The 17,358-nt window shown below is 38.6% G+C and overlaps 2 protein-coding genes across 2 annotated transcripts; one reads left to right on the forward strand and one right to left on the reverse strand.

Annotated features, from left to right (window-relative positions):
• Nucleotides 1-1,778: 1,778 nt before the first annotated feature.
• On the reverse strand, nt 1,779-12,964 carry LOC118821447 (cytochrome b-c1 complex subunit 2, mitochondrial). Its single transcript, XM_036590053.1, has 14 exons — nt 12,826-12,964; nt 10,998-11,096; nt 9,110-9,259; nt 8,604-8,668; nt 8,424-8,480; nt 6,285-6,409; nt 6,077-6,174; nt 4,936-4,993; nt 4,531-4,626; nt 3,571-3,770; nt 3,389-3,469; nt 2,769-2,845; nt 2,320-2,473; nt 1,779-2,056 (listed from the first exon to the last, which is right to left on the reverse strand). Exons 1-14 carry the CDS (start codon nt 12,901-12,903, stop codon nt 1,973-1,975), a joined length of 1,422 nt encoding a protein of 473 aa, XP_036445946.1. The 5' UTR covers nt 12,904-12,964; the 3' UTR covers nt 1,779-1,972.
• A 1,180-nt stretch (nt 12,965-14,144) lies between these two features.
• LOC118821804 (NHP2-like protein 1) lies at nt 14,145-16,952 on the forward strand. Its single transcript, XM_036590532.1, has 3 exons — nt 14,145-14,360; nt 16,051-16,171; nt 16,309-16,952. Exons 1-3 carry the CDS (start codon nt 14,358-14,360, stop codon nt 16,569-16,571), a joined length of 387 nt encoding a protein of 128 aa, XP_036446425.1. The 5' UTR covers nt 14,145-14,357; the 3' UTR covers nt 16,572-16,952.
• The last annotated feature ends 406 nt before the right edge of the window (nt 16,953-17,358 follow it).

Raw genomic sequence — 17,358 nt, forward strand, 5'->3', positions numbered from 1 at the left:
TTAGTTTTAGGTTAATGTCTTTTACAGCATTTGTCCATGGGTTTTTCTGTGAGGACTCTTATTCTGTAGACGGGGCTAGCCCACTGCCTGTGTTCTGTGTAGATTAAGAAGTACTGAGTCAGTCTAATGCTGTGTCTGAAATGGTCCCCTAAATTCGAAAATGTGGATCACCATATAGCACATTGTTATAGGGAACAGAATTTGTGATGATAGTAAACAATTTTGGACACTAGCATTATATGGGTTTGCTCAGTACTTACAAATGACGCAGTGCGTTGTGGGTATTCACTATCCCCTAGGGTACATCGGTTGTACACTACTTATTGTGGTGCATTGTGGGATTGTTGGAATGTGCTGGATCTTCTGCACTGTTTTCAGACACCACTACAAAATGATGTCACCCCAAAACAGTGCACTTTATAGTGAATAGGGCACAGTTTTGGACACAGCTTAATGCTGACGGCTGAAAGAACAGGATGTAGCTTAGGCTTAGAGCGAACCATTAGACAAAACCTTCTTTATGTACAAAGTAGCTGTGGCCAACAACAGCTCATTAACAAAGCACAACAACTTGTGCTTAAGCCATGTCTTCTTTCATAGTGATGAACGCTACAATATTTTATACTGAGAGATTTTGTTATGATTTTATGAAGTTAAATATAGTGAATTATTATTACTCAAATTGTATTAAAAGTCTTCAGTCTATAGCACAAAAGACATTGTGTATGCATAGGCTACAAAAAAGTTTAATTCAGTTGGCCTGATTTATCGTAAAAGAACATATTCACAGAAATTTGCTCACAAGTTGGGCATTACTACTGTGATGTACGCAAGGTCTTAAAATCATAAATTAGCTTTAATATTTTTCCGCTTGTACATCAGTCTGTTGCAGGTTCAAAGTTAAAGTTGACTCAAGACTTGATCAACATCTCAACAGCAAAAGGACAACCTGCATCAAAGGATAAGCAGACATTTCCATGTCACTTCATCATTATGTATACTCACAATACAATCCTCATCATTTTCTATTTGAAATATTTTCTTTAAAAACTCCAAATTAGGCTGAGAGGATTTTAGAAGAAGCTTGATGGGAATCATCCTTAATCTTTCGAGTTTTCACCTTATTCATCACTATTGATTCAATCTGGGATTCCTCCAATTGCAAGCCATTTGTGCATAAGGGGTTCAGCATCAATGATAATCTTAGCTAATGGTAGTTACTTTCCTTCACTTTCTGAACCAGCTGGCACATTTAGCTGTCATCGTCAACTGAACCATCCCCAAAGGTCACAACATGCCCATTAGTTTGGCTTGAAAATGGCTGCCTATTGAGGCTAATGACAGACTGAATTCGCAGAGCAAAACAAAAGAACGATTCAGAAAGGAGGAATACTTTAAAAAAAAAAAAATGGATATATGAGTCATATTTTGCAATACTTTAACATGAGTTCAACTTGAGAGCTTTTTTCCATGTTACTTTTTTTAAGAGTTTAATTCATTTCATATTTGGACATTCTTCTACCCTGCTTGAGCATTTACAAAAAAAACTACTCTTTTACTCTTAATTGAGTGATCCTTACTGAAGTGGACTGAAGCAACAATGAATATTATTATATAATTGGTCCATGAATGCAGCCTGATACAGCAGCAGTGATGACTCAAACAGTGTTTCCCCCTGGTGGCAAAGCAGACATACTCAGCAACTGCCTTAGATGTGAGTTTATATGTGAAGTATAAATACTCCAGAAGGTCACAGAGTGAAAAGAACAAGCGAGAAGTTATGTAGTCAATGTAGATGGAGTTTTTTAATGAATTTACAACAGATATACAGTGAAACTGACAAAATGTATACTTCCCACTCCTGATACACATTTGTTTCAGAACAAACCTCAACCAGTAGTGACAAGTGACAAAAACATTGTCAGTTGCAGGGGTAAGTTAATGTTCTGGTATTTTTCAATATTGTTCGCCCTCATAATTCATCCACAAATGGTGTATTTACAAGGTGCCCCCTGCTTGCCATTGTCTTCTTGCTCTGGACAAACTTCTTCGCAGCCTACATAAAAAAAAAAAAAAGACAACAAGATACACTTAATATGGCACAGGAGTTAGATTTTGCAAATGCTGCAGGGATCTGTAATAAGCTCAGTTATGTATTTACAAAGACAATAAGATCCACCAAATGAAACCGGAAATGATTAAAACAACTAAACACACATTTTTATGATTATTTGGCATACAAATTGTGAGGCCACAAATCCTTTTTTACTAACAGCATTCAAAATAATCTTAAAAAAAAAAACAAGTCAGTTCACATACATTGATAACGTCACTGGATGTCACAGAGTCAATGTCCTTGGCCGCAGCGTCTGGTGAGCTGTAGGCTCCACTGGTCAGAGCCTGAATGCCTATCTCCTCCAGCAAACCATCTGAACTCTCCAGGACCATGAGGTACTCAGTCTTAAGCTGGCCCCTACAACCAAACCAAAGAACAGCAGACATGTTATTTAACTGGCCTTTTCTTCCATAAACAAGTAATTCACTGTAACAGGGTACTGCTTTGTAACAGCTACATTATTAATTATTTAGGAGTTCTCAGACTGGCACACTAGCATTTGCATTCCAACATGGAGTCATGCAGTTTTAATATAGGGTCATAAGAAATCTCATCCGGATACATATAGGGTCCAGACATCCACAAGAGGTTAGTGGGAAGAGGCTGTAATGGAGAACAGTCTCAGCACTGAGTCAACAGTAATTGTGCTCACTTTGCTCTGGCAAGATCCTCTCCAGAAATGGCTCCCCCAGCCACTGCATTCACCTGGGCCATGGCAGCTTTGATGACCTACAGAGGTTAGATAGACAGATAGATAGAGAGACAGATAGAATGTAACAATTCACAACCTTCAATGCAGTGATGTTTAAATGTAATACTTTTTTGATACAGCAAAAATACAGCATTCAACATTAAAGTACATTTTTTTCTTCACTAAAGTTGTACTCTATAGTGCATAATATGTTACACAAGGTTGCGCACTAGCCACAAGCTAACATGCTAGTCATAATGATACAATATGATATCTACTGTTTTGTTACATCCCCAATAGACAGACAGGTAAACAAATAAATTACAAACTTCAAAAAACATTAAAAAAGTAGGGCTACACCACTGACAATCTAATATGGAGACAGAAAGATAGAAACTACTTTGCAATATGACACATTAGGCTTAATTATATTTTCAGAAGGGCTGCACCAGTGAGTCTCTAACCTGACAAGTTCATAAAAGTTTCTAAAATACAAAAAAATGATTTTAGGTCAGTTTTACCTCTGATGCTAAAGGCTTTCAAAGGCTTTATGACAGCAAAAAATAGAGTTCAGCTCTCACCTCCCTGGTGGAGTCAGCTTGTGCAATCGTATACAGTCCAAAGAGGCCTGAGTCGGAGTAAGAGACATTGAAAGCTGTGGCCTTCAAGAGGGGAACAACACAATTGATTAGAAACAGCTACATCTGAAATCACTCATTTCTGTGGATTCATGTCTAAAAACTGCCTATTAGGCATCACTGACATCGAAGGGCTGCGTGGTTGCCTTGGCAATGCCCTGGCTGAGTTTGCTGGTGACGTTGGAGCCTCTCTTGACCTGAGGGCCAGCTCCCAAAAGCTGCTGAAGCAAGCTAAAGGCGTTGGCTTCCGCTGTGCCACTCGCAGCCCCCTCACAGGCTACCAGTGTGTGCGTCAGACTGTCTCCATTCTGGACACGCAGCTCACCTACACACACAGACAGATTAACTGAACTACCTTGTTAACTAAACAATTGAGTGCTGATTACAGTTAATCAGCCCAGTGGGTAAGAAACCTTGTTTCAGCCTTGATAATTACTCCAGTTACAGTTCCATTGTTTGTTCAGTTGAAAACCTCCCTTTTCTAGCTTGTTTTCTCTGACTGATAACCTCGGCTTTATATTTCCACATACACTGTATTTCCATACACAATCTCATTTGGCCTCATTCACCAACCATTCTTAAGAAGAAATTTCTTCTTAAAACTCACTTATTCAGTTTTCACAAAGACTCTGACATTCACCAGTGTTTTCTTATTTGGGATTTGTTCTCAGGTGAGGTTAGGTCATTTTTTTCCCCCAGACAAAAAAAAAAAAAAGAGAGAAATGCAATAAACTACAATGGAAATACAGCTATATAATTAAACAAAACAGCAAAGAAGTTGCAAAACATTAAAGATTTCTCTGTAAACTCATATATATGTGCTTATATTTCTCAGAAGTGTTCAAAACAACGGATGGAAACTATGCCTAAGTTGGACAGAAACCTGGCTAGTGATGTCCTTTTGCATTTTCAGTCTAATGTAAAAATATCACGAATCAACACAGATACAACCATTTTTCAGCATAAGGCTTTGAGAACAAAAACAGCTGTAATCCACACTAAATCTTAACCAACCTCCTAACACCCTGATCTGAGAGCAGTTAAGTTCAGCCATTATACTGAGTTCTGCGCAACAGTGGCCTCACCTCCACGGTACACAGCCTTGTCTCCAGGCATTCCTAACCCTTTGTGGACATCAAGGTACTGCTCTGCCACCTGCTTCAAAGCAGAATGGCTCACTCCTATATAAGGAGAAGAAGGAAAAGAGATGATATTACAGCAGGGAAATTGACCTTTAGCCTGCATACAGTATTGACAGCAACACTGCACTGCAGCTCCAGAAATACACTAAGTAATGTAATTTAATACTCATACCCTACGTTTACATACAGAATAACTCAGAAGCAGAATCCCATTCCATGGTAATGAGACAATTAGAATTATGAGAGCGGATAAATGTAGCACAGTTACATTTCACAGGAGGCTGTATGCTGAACATAGTTTATGAAAAGGTGTTAAGATGACAAGAAATGAACAAACAATATACCCACCTACTCCAACTAAAGCCATTCTTGCACTTTTGTAATTGTTCGCAACAAATTCTTGCATCTACAATTAAGCAAAAATATTATTTAGTTACAGTTTGGCCAAAAATCAAACATTCACAATTTTCCCTCTTGCTCCAAATGAACAAAGCAAGTTTGATGTCCGAAGTTTGCTATGAATTATGAGGCTAATTGAAGCTAACTAGCAATGGAAGCCAATCTTCGAACACTTGACTCGGACCACATCAAACTCTTAGGTAATCTTAAACAGACACACTGAAATGTACTTTTTGATACTGCTTAATGTACTGCTATTTTAAAGGTTAAAGATTTTTACTTTAAAACATTCTAAAATTACCTAAAATTATCAACAGGATGTAAAGAAATAACATTTTTGATGTTATGTCAAAGACATCTATGCATCGTGTTGCAGAAATAGCTACTAAAGTTAACAAGCTGACCAGCTAGCCCTGGACTGTCCTGTCTCATAATACCACTGTGTACCTTAAGAGGCAATAATGAGTCACTGCAGCATTGAGTCTGCTATCAGTCCAACATGAGTCTGCTATCAGTCCAACATGAGGGAACCTCTTGCCAATCATGTTGAGTGTACCACCCCAGTTAAATCAATTAGGGATAGGTAGCCAATGAAAGGAACAGCAGACGCAACTATGGTTGAAACTTTTGGCAAGCAAACATTTTCACCACCGCCGCCCACTCCCGGCTAGAAACCATGTTCAGCAGCAGAGAAAAGAAGTGACATAAATAGAAGCAGAACAAGCATTTAAATTGGCATTGCTTTCCACTGCTGAAGACAGCTCTTGGTAAGTAAAGGGATGAAGTTTGATGCTGAACTTGCAATGTTCTTCTAGACTGGTAAGGAGGGGAGAAGTAAAAAGGGAGGGACTGTGCATTTCCTTGTTTCTTACGATGGAGGTGAACACCACAACTTTCTGGTGATATGTTGCCCACTATTTATTTGAAGTGTGGAGTATGAATTCGACAGGTTGTGTCAACTTACATTTTGGTGAACAGACCTTTTCTGGAAGAATCAAATTCCCTTTTGCTCTTAAAAAACCGCCTGTGTTTATTCTGATGCATCTCATGATAATCAACAGCACTTAATCAGTACTTCATTAAGACTTACATGGTCTCCAGTGATCTTTCCAACCCTGTAGTCTGGACAGTACAGAGAGTTTGACAGGGCATTTTTATATGCTGCTTGGTGCAGCTTCTCAAGGACACCTAGGCAGACAAAATACAACATCATAACTAACCATTTCAAAAGCGCACACAGAGAACCAAATATGTTTGTATGCGCTTCAATACAAAAGGAGTGTAGAGAGGGCACTGACTTGTCTGGGCACATTGTTCCGCCAGGGCCTTGTCTATCTTCACTCTGGACGTGAGCTCAGACACTTCCCAGGGCCTGAATTCAGGAGCAGTCGTCACATCGATCAGGTATTCTATAACGCTGTCACTGTGATGGACACAGAAAGAATGCACAATAAACTTGGAGCATCAGCATCAGCAAGCACAATGTCACAGGTCATCGGAAAAAACTTAGAACACATACACTCGCCGCTGTGAGTATACACAGAGTTGCCCCAGTGTATTTACACTGACTAACCATTTTATCAGAAATACATGCCTTATAGGTGGACTATGTAGGTATACAATTCTTGACTTGATCTGTTGCTGCACAATTTATCAGCCACCCTCTACCCCTTCCGTCAACTTAAAGGGACTACCACAGAACCAGCACTGGCCAGATATTATTTGAGTGGTGGACCATTCTTGGCACAGAAGCGTATGCTTACTGTCCACTTAATTAGGCACACCTATTATGTTAGTGCACCTTGAAGGTCTACAGTTAGCTTTTCTCCATGAGTTGTGTTCATCAGCGGTCATCTTCTGGGTCCAGAAACACAGTCTCTTTTGGTTGGCAGACTATTCTCAACCCAGCATGAACAGCGAGGTGTTTAAAAACCCCAGCAATGCTGCTTCATCTGATGTATGAAACTGCTGCGCTGGGAATGAACCATCAAGTAATATCTAGTCAGTGGTGGTCTTATGGTGATCCTTTTCCAATGATGGACAGGGCAGACGATGGCTGATATACTGTGCAGGAAAAGATGGGCCACAGTTAGGGTGTGCTCCCACAGGTTTGGTTTGATTAAAGCAAACACTAGTGTAATTGCTCTGTTTATGAGTTTTGTTAGAACAAGTGAAAATGCTGCCATGAAATCCCTCTGCGGCTCACTTAATATGTGGGCTGAGACCCTCTGAGAAGGTCGATTTCGATTCACTTCCACATGAAAGTTCGCAAAGTTCGTTTGAAATATGGACACAAAACAAACCAAAGACATCCAAACAGACCAAACACAAAGTAAATCGTCATCTATTCTCTACACATCTTCTTGAGTACGAGAAGCAGACACATTTCAGACACCATTTTGACATGTTTATCACCTCCTTATAAGCTCAGTAATCGCAGAACAGATCATTTCGGCTTTGAAGTGTGGCTGAGGCATGTTTCAAGCATTATAAAATATGCTATATAGGCTAAATACATATGCCTGCACACATACATTATTTTATATATTATTGCACCATGGTTTCAACATTTTAAAAAAGCAGAGACACTCAAGGCCTTTTCTTTTTACATGGATTTCACCACGCTTTGAGTCATGGGAAACCATTATGATGCGCGGATGTCTTATTGCTCTAGAATATAACAAGACATGAAACAAGACATACATTTACATTAAAATCAATGATCTCAGCTTAGCCAGATTCAAAATGTTTACTGGATATTACCCCAGTTATTGTCACCAAAAGTACATCATAAAATCTGTCCTTTCAGTTGTGACTTTTTTTGTCCACATGACTTTTGTTTACATCTTTTGGTTAAGGGGTGGGAGACACGGCCAAAATAGCGCATCAAGATACTTGAAGAAGTTTGGTAAGTTGGAACAGACCAAAAAAAGTTCCACCAGTGCCAAACTAAAAAAATACAATCAAAAATGATGAAAACAATAACTTTTATTCAATGTTTCGTGCACTCACTGCGCCAAATCCAATTCAACAGGCCTAATTATGCTCCCCTTTGTAACTTGGTCAGTGCTCAAGTGCAAACGATATCCGATACTCAGAAAATAATACTGTGACATAAATTATCATGATAATGACAAAATATTGTCATATTGCCAACCTCCAGTTTGGTTCAATATAAAATATGCCAATGTAAACGTTCAGCGAACCAGAACTAAAATGCAACAATGCTTTGGTTTAGTCCAAGAGATCAGAACTACAACTGTAAACACACCCTTAGTAACTGTACACCTACAAAGTGTACCCATATGCTAGATGTACCTGATAAAAAGGATAATGAGTGTAGTTAAAAAGTGTACCTATAATACAGTACAATGTAATATATGTAATGCAATAAATTGTGTACAGTAAATGTTGCAAAACAGGACACAGATACTTACAAATCATCCCTCAGAAAGTCTAGAGAATAGACCATGTGTTCCCTTGTTGATGTTACACTGCAATCAAATATGAGACAGCAGTAAGAGAAGTAAAGTTGTTCTTTATCCTAATCAGCATGGATTTGTGCCCATGCTTATTTTATAGCAGGTCATATGAAAACATTGAAGGGCTCAACAAACCTCAAAGTGCTCCCTAAAGCCTCTAACCCTCGACTGATCTTGAATGCAGACGCTCCTTTAGTGGTCTGAAAATTAAGAGAAAGACATTTTCTTGTTTTCTTGTGAAAGGTATTTTTTATCTAGTGGTTGGACACAGATTAGGAGCTGTTTTGAACCACAGTGCTCCTCAAGAAAACCATATTTGCCTAATTACCTCATTTAGGCAAGTTTAGGCAGCTGTCTCAAGACTTTAGAGATATTCTTAAAGTTTACAAGAACCACATGATTCTACGGAATAAATAGAATTTCAATCATACTTAGCTGCAAATGGTTCTCTCTGCAGGGCTGCAGGTCTGGTGCCCATTCCATTTCAAATATGAAGATTAATTGTTAATTCAAAGACTAAACTGTTATTACCCAGTTTCTATTCACAGCTACTGAATACTCCAAAAGCCTCCTCTTGAATCTCATGCATTTACACAGTGGCAGCTAAAGAGATCCTTTAAATGTAAACCCTTCAATCTTACCAGATTGCTTGCTAAGCGCAGTAAGTGAGTGACTCCAAGGTTCCCCACAGGTTCATAGCGACTGCCGGCTTTCACAAACACTCCGATTTTGGAGACGGGAGAGCACGTCTCAAGGGAAGCAACAATAAGACCACTGGGAAGCTTAGAGACCTAAAACACAGGACAAACAAAAGCCTTTAAAACATGAAAGGATACAAGCAAGCAACAGCTTTCACAGATCTGAATTACACACAAAAAAGAACCACTTAACTAGTGTTGCACATGTATCATAATGCAATACTTCAAAGCTTTTTCTATGTTATGGTAGTATGTGGTATATATTTCAGTGCTCCACCTTTTGATACTTTCAATTTTTTATTTAAATACACTAAAACTACACTGAACTAGTATTGTGCCTACCGGCCAGTCAAATTATTCATACTAATATGATAGGCAGAGACATTTCCATTAGCATATCTAAAACATAGGGGGTTGAAGACTTTCAACATATATGACCTTATGCTTCTTATAACAATCAACAGATACAACTGAGTCTGTTTTTGTTTTAAACACAGTGTGATGAATCATATAGTGTATGTCCTTGTCTGACTTTTAACCTTCCCTTCACGCTGAACTAGGCCAGATTTGAATTAGTCAAGTTACTCATTTGCTTTATTTAACACTTTAAGAGGTTTTACTGATAAAATAAGAGGCTGAAATAAATCAGGGACTGACTTTGAAAAAGAGATGTTAACTAACCATATCAACTTCAGTATTTTTCTCTGTTTGATCTAATAAACACTGGGGTTACAAATGATTATGATTTGAATGTTTTGCCATAGTTTTTTTTTTTGATTGAGTATTGGTATTGTGACAACCCTACTCTCCACCCACCCCATCTCCCAATAAAACCTCAGTATGCTAAATGTGATATGCTTATATCTGTCAGTCAATTCCAATACATAACAATTAAAAATTTAGAAAATAATACAAAACCCAGATTAGCCTTACAAAGAGATATAACAGTTATTTCTATAGCATTACAGACATTTTAGCACAGTAATCTAGCATCACCTAAATGTTCTCCTCTTGCAGAATACAAAAAATGGTTTGAAATCTAAACATCTGTCAAATCTAAAAAAACTGATACCAATATTTTTAACAGTTATTTGCCCTCTTATGATCCCGATTTCATTGTGTATCCCTACAAAAGGCCAGTTCCACTGTCCTGATTACTAACCGAACTGCCACACATGTAGCATCATCCAATACTTAGAGCCCATATCCTACATTTTTCTTGTATGTTACTTCTTTATGCCATGAATTCCACTTACATATGTGTGGTTTTATGTAAGAATCTCAGTCATAATTTATTTTTACATGACTATCAACCCAATTAAACAGGCTGTTTTTGTTACAGTGCGTTTAAGACTGAAATATGTCAATGATTTTTGTTGTGATTGGCTGCTCTGTATTGACTGACGCTCAAAAAGCAGTCCAGGTTGAAACACTTCTTATAACTTCAGTGTGAATGGGTGAGACTGAACTGCTGTAGGCTAATTAGCTGTTGGTTTTCGTGACATCACAAAAACAATGTATTCAAAAAAGGCTGTTTGGGCCTTTTAATGTATTGGAGGGCAGCACTTACTGCTGTCCCTGACAGATACTTTTAGCTGACAACACTCTGTGTCTACATGGTAGTGGAACTATCATCCTTCAAACCTAATGATGATCAACTGTAGCCTCATAAATAACTGGCCACACATGACCAATAGAAACTCTTGTAAAATATATAGCTAGTTGACTAATTCATGGAAAAGGAATTTGAGATTTGTAAAGTGAGTGGCAACGGTAGACTGTGTTGGAAATAACAAGCGTGGGGTAAAATAAGGAGGGTAAACAGCTGTACCTGAACATCCTGTGCAGGGCGGGCAACGGATGAGGACGGCTTGGGAGAAACCAGTGGTTCACTCAGAGGGGCGATCCTTGTGGCAGCATAGCATCGTTTCTGTGGTGAACAACAGTAAAACGGTTTTGTTTAGAACATGTAAGCTGTATACATTAAGTAAGATAAGTAAAAAAGCAACTCCTGAATAAAATATCACACTGAAATCTCTTTGGAGCAAACAAACCAAATCATGGCTGTGACTCCCCTTTTTAGTCTATGCTTATCTATAAAGGACATGAGGAATACACAGTCCAAAAGCAGACAAGGTACAGAGAGTGTTATAAAATGTGTGCCCTTCAACCAACCTCTGTGGAAAACTTTTCAAATAGAAATACTACATTCACTACCTGTGCAATATAGGCAGATTGTGCAATGTCACAGGTAGGTCACAGTGTTACTTTTAAACTTGTGCACTGGTAAAAACACCAGATTATAGGGACTTTTAAAAGACTGCATCAAAAATCCCCAAAAATTACATCACAAGGATTATCATACCTCATTAATCATATGATGGAATGGTTATTTTAAGATTCCAATACTTTACAGACGTGGAGTTCAGCTAATTTCACAGCCACACAGACTGTTTCGCTGCAAGATGTTGCATTATAGTTGATAATGATAAAATAGTAATAAATCCAAAAACATGTTTTCTTTGGGTGCCATCCTGCCTTACAATACCTCACATGTACCTGTCCACCATGAACTGATTAGAATACATATGTTTTAGGCTCAAAGCTCTTAAAAGTAGCAGAAAGCAATCTCTTCAGCATCAGGTAACTGTTTTATGTAGTACCTTTCTGTGAGGCAGCTTTTAGAGGCAACAAAATGCTTCAACATCTGACATCTGGTTTCTGTCAACAGCACTGTGAACAATGCTGACTCTGTAAGTTTCTCAAGAATGGAGCGTTTCACATTAAACCTTGCACGGATGCTTGCATGTAATTTAACATCAGCTACATTTTGTATAACTCATTCACATGGTTTTCACAAAAGAAACTTGAGAAAACTCATAATAAGAGCATCACTTATGTTACAGACTCCCATCAGTCTTCCACAGAGGCTCATGGCCAGGTTCACTTCCGGTTCTTTTCCACCTATAAGACAGTTCTTGACATGATTCATAAGTTTGCACTAAAGAGATTTTGTTTTCCAGCGTTTTGACGATGTTATAAAAGGACAAACCTCCAAAGGTTTGTTTCAATCCAATCAAACCGTAACATAATAACACCGTCTTTCATAGTTCGCTTTAACGACACAGCCGCCAGGAGTCTTGGCTAACAGATGAATATCAGCGTCCTCGATGTCCCATATGACTTTAGCTAGCAGGCTAGCAAAGTTAACCGCTGTTCTTTCATTGTAAGAGTGTGAAAGAAACATAACTGAGAAAACTGAGGCACTGTGGAGCAGTAAGACTGGACTACTAGCTAACTGGTGTTTTTCCAAAAACACAAAACGTGCAATGACCTTCAGCGAATGGAAACTGACATTTCGCTGCACTTGACTGTAAATCACAGCACCTATCGCACTTATTTGGGCTCTCGCCTTAAATGTGCTCTAAACAGCTCTTTTTGGCGGTTATAAATGTTTATGCTAAAAGCAACCAGCAAGATAACTGACACCGGTTAGCAGGTAGCTAGTTAGCGGTTAGCTGCCTAGCTGTACTTTATTTCTAGCCGGGCAGACTAGCCTGCTAGCCTGAAGCTAACGGAATAACAAATCCACCCCATATAGTTTTCTATACAGTATTATCAGGAGACCGGGATGTAGCAGAGGATGAAATAAAACGTACAGAGAGCTGATTAAGAGTTTGGATTCCTCTCATGACTGCGTTCCCTTCTTTCTTCAGCCAGCAGGCAAAGGCAGACATAGACGGGCGACCTGACACTGAGCAGTCGCAGCTTTCATGAGTTCCGCAATGACGTCTGGAGACGGAACCATTACCGGCCGCCACTCAGGAGCGCAAACCTGGACGGTCCTGCGTGGCATGAAGGAAATTCTTTATTAGTATTATTATTAATAACTCTAAGTTATTAAAAATAGTACTAATAGTAGTATTAGAGTTCCATATTATTTCTATCTGGGAGGTGACTATTTATATATTACTTATATATTATATTTGTATTATGTACGTTATTATGTATTATGCGTCTGTCGTATGTAGTTTGCATCTTAAGAAACTTTAGACTCCTGGCTGGTGAACCTTTGCGAGTCAGAAGCCTCAGAAATTTGCAGGTTTCGTATGTATTTAGTATGCATGCAGTATGCATTATTAGGTAGTGTGCATCCGTAGCATGTAGTACCTTTATATTTAGGTATAGGATGCATCTACACAATGTAGTATGCATTATTACATGGCAGGCAGTAAGCGTCTTTAATATGTATTATGTGTCTATCGAGTGCATTGTGCATTATTAAATTAAACAAATGTGGTATGTAATATGCACTTGTACCATATAGTATGCATCTATAGAATGTAGTAGCACATATTATTGCATATTATGTTGAATGCATTTATGTGTAGCATGTAGTATGCATTTTTATGTAGTGGGTGTTTACATTTAGTATGGAATATGAATGTATATAATTCATTATACTTAACTGTATAGTACATAGTATATCATATGAAATATGTAATATGCATATTCAATATGTGTACATGTATAGAATGTATGTATATTTAATATATAGTATGCATCGATGTGTATAATGCATATTTACTATATAATATGCATCTATAGAATGTATTATGTATGTATACGTCGTGTCAAGTACTCATCTGTAGAAAGCATAAAGTCATATTTAGTATATGGTAGGCATCTATGGGACGCAGATGATACTACAGGGCTGCGTCCAAGTAGTTGAATGAAACTTCCTTTTCTGTCTACTTTCCCTGATTTTCCCTGATCCTTGATGCACACTTTTAAACCTTGCGCCCTCGAGGTGTCTTGCTCTCTACGTCTAAGTAACTACGTCTTGGATGTGGACCGCAGGGCTTTAGGGCGCCGTTTGGGACAGGGCCTCATGAAGGATGATGTGGGATCCAGAGCCAAGTGAGTGCAATACCAAGAAGCTCCACTAGAGAGCAACCTTACCAAACTCTGTGAAACCCACACGCAGAGAAAAATCCAGAGAAGAACTGAACTGCGAAATCAAGTAAAGCTCGTAACGTTAAAGAAGAGCTGCTGTTGAAAAACATTCATAATTACTTTCAGCGTTTAATTCGGTTGTCGGTTGAAGCAGGTTAATTGTCCTCCGTGAAGCACACGCCGAGAGGACGACCAGACGACTTGTTCGCGTGATCTGTAAACTCCAGCGGGAATAATGGTGGGTTATTCATCGCCGCGTGTGGAGCTCAGCTCGCACGTTGTTCTGAGGCCGGTAGCTTGGTTAGCTTTACTGTAGATGCTAACAGAGACAGCCGGTGTCCTCAGATCGTAGTTTATTAACATGAACACAGTGTGTTTAATCGTATTAGCTATAAATTTAGAGTCGTTGTAAAGTGGTTTAATCTGCAGTTTCATTTAATTAGATTTGACTGGTTTGTTACTCTGTTTGTGTTCGCGGGAAAGCTAAGGCTACCATAGGAAGCCAGCCACGAGACATCGGCGTTCATACGAAGCTGAAGTCGGCTTCATGTTCGATTTCTCCCGTTCCACCTTAAATAGTGCAGCAGCTACGTTTTGGTGAATGCATCAAGCGCCAGAATGTAACAGCTGCGCGATTTAAGGTGGAACTGGAAAATTCGATCAAGAAGCTGGTGAACACGAAGCCAACTTCAGCGTCGTGAAATGAAACATGGCAACACTAACAGATAAATATATTAATAACTAGACAATAATAAATGTTTTGGTAAATGTAAGTAATGACAACAAAAATGACAAATAAAAAAACTAATTTCTAGACTATTACATCGATCAGCCAGGACGTTAGGGGTCCGCGTTTTGCTCCTCTACGTTAGCGCTGGAGCTAAGAGGCTAACGATTCTAACAAACATTAGCTGCTTAGCTAGCTAAATGTTTTTCAGAGGATAAGTTTTGAGTTACTGTCGACTTGAGTGTTATATTTGTGTCGCTGAACAAAAATGACGGGGGAATTCACAGATGTAAACAAAGTAATCGAGTGATTTGATTAGAAATGCCCTGTTCTAGAAAAACTCACTGAGTAAGAATTGATCACAGTGGTGGTGATAGGAACCAGACGTCCAACTCTAAAACTCCCTCACAGAAAATTACTACATTATGCGGTTACAAATATGTTGGCTAATGTCTGAGGCATTGTTTTAAGAAAGTTTCGCCTGAAACACGTTTTAAAAAGCCATTCATACTTGTACATGTAGGGTATTGTGAGGCAAAATAGTCCCCCGAAGAATTATGTTTCCAATTTTACCACTATTTTACCGTGATCAACATCACGTACAAAAAAACTCGAGACACATGTAGATACACTGGTGGTTTTGGATGGTAAATAAAATGGCAGTTGTAAACATGGTGACCCCAGTTTCTATCAGCACCAGTGTAAAGATATTTAAGTTGGCAAGTTTCTTGACAATCATTTCATATCAAACCACTCCAAATGAGGTTGTTTACATCTCACTGACTGAATTATGTAGACATTTTGTAAAATCTGTGAACTATGAGACGTTTGTTTCCTACAAACACGAAGTCAGTAGTCACCCAAAACTATCAAAACGTCTGGAGTTTGTTAGAAATGTTAGACTCGTAGCTCCAATGCTAAATTAAGAAGGAAAGTCTGTACACCAAACATGTTTTGATGGATCGACTACACGTAGGGTACCTGTAGAATTGTAGAAATTGGTTATTTTTCCCTCCTCACGAAAGTATTGTTTTAATATACTTTGCTCACCAACCTCTGTCACAATACTGTCCAACTGTACCTGGCTAACATTTCCTGCCTCATTCCCAGATTATGTGCTTGAAATGGGTAGCGTTAAATGTGTTCAGCAAGCCAAATGCAATATTGTATACTAATATTTATTAATACAATTTCCTTACAGGCCGAACCAGAAGTGAACCCAAAGGCGTACCCTCTGGCTGATGCTACTTTGACCAAAACCATCCTGGACTTGGTACAACAAGCCGCCAATTACAAACAGCTGAGAAAAGGAGCCAATGAAGGCAAGTGGAAAATAGTCTATACCTAAAGCTGCAAATATCTGTTTCTAAGAATGTCCTAATAATTCTTATTACTGATATCTGATGCATGGTATCGGTCGATTTATATCTAATGAAGACTCTCTTGTTCTTTTCTTTAGCCACTAAAACTCTGAATCGTGGCATCTCTGAGTTCATCGTGATGGCTGCTGATGCGGAGCCTCTGGAGATCATTCTTCATCTGCCTCTGCTGTGCGAGGACAAGAACGTCCCATATGTGTTTGTGCGCTCCAAGCAGGCCTTGGGCCGAGCATGTGGGGTGTCCCGCCCTGTGATAGCCACCTCAGTCACCATAAAGGAAGGCTCACAGCTGAAACCTCAGATACAGTCTGTGCAGATGGCCATTGAGAGACTGCTGGTCTGATTAAGGCTCTGGGAGCTCATCAGTCTGTATAATTTGTTATTTTATACAGCACGTATGCTTATGGTTTGGCCTCATCTGTTTTTTTCCTTATTTCTAAGATGGGATACCACCAGGATCCCATCATTTCATTTTATTCTGTTTTCTTTTTGTTCAAAATGGCCAGATTTTAAAATGTTTACTGTTTTTTCGAAACATTTAGTGCTCACCTGGAACCATGTATACATTTGCTTTTGCTAGCTGTTTAACGGTCCTGAAAGCTGTTCTTTTTATTTTTTTATTGTAAAACTAGTAGTATGTCAACATGGTGATGCATACAAGTCTACATGAATCTCCTCTGATGAAATGTATTTTCATATTTGTAATAAACACAATTCTCACCTACATTGTGCATACATACTTTAAAGCTAGTGCAAACAATTCCATTCTGGGGAAGCTCTGAGGGGCTGTGTCCATATCTGTGCAGTATAATTCCAAAATATCTTAAAGAACAAACCACTTGGAAGAAGCACCTTTTTTCAAGAATATATATGTTGTTTAGAGCAGGCTTACACACTTCACACATTTAAGAAATAGCAAGCCTATGTTTTGGTTAATACCATGTTTTACGCACAAAATAAGTGTGTTTTCAATTATACGTCGGCTGCTTTTCTTTTCAAAAGTGTTTCCAATGGATATACAGCATTTTGGAATAAAACCCGTTCTATTGCAGTATTTGTTAAAGGGACACCCCAGACAATATGAAAAATGTAACCATTGCTACGTTTGTTACACACATGCTTATTCACCT

This window comes from Colossoma macropomum, unplaced genomic scaffold (assembly GCF_904425465.1).
Source record: "Colossoma macropomum unplaced genomic scaffold, Colossoma_macropomum, whole genome shotgun sequence".
Classification (NCBI taxonomy): Eukaryota; Metazoa; Chordata; class Actinopteri; order Characiformes; family Serrasalmidae; genus Colossoma; species Colossoma macropomum.

Coding starts and splice junctions, on each gene's coding strand:
- LOC118821447 (XM_036590053.1), bottom strand. CDS start 12,903: ATGTCTGCCTTTGCCTGCTGGCTGAAGAAAGAAGGGAACGCAGTCATG. Junction 3,771..4,530: donor CAAGGCTGTGTACCGTGGAG/GTGAGGCCACTG, acceptor CTGTGTGTGTAG/GTGAGCTGCGTGTCCAGAAT. Junction 2,474..2,768: donor GAGGATCTTGCCAGAGCAAA/GTGAGCACAATT, acceptor GTTTGGTTGTAG/GGGCCAGCTTAAGACTGAGT.
- LOC118821804 (XM_036590532.1), top strand. Junction 16,172..16,308: donor GAGAAAAGGAGCCAATGAAG/GCAAGTGGAAAA, acceptor TCTTTTCTTTAG/CCACTAAAACTCTGAATCGT.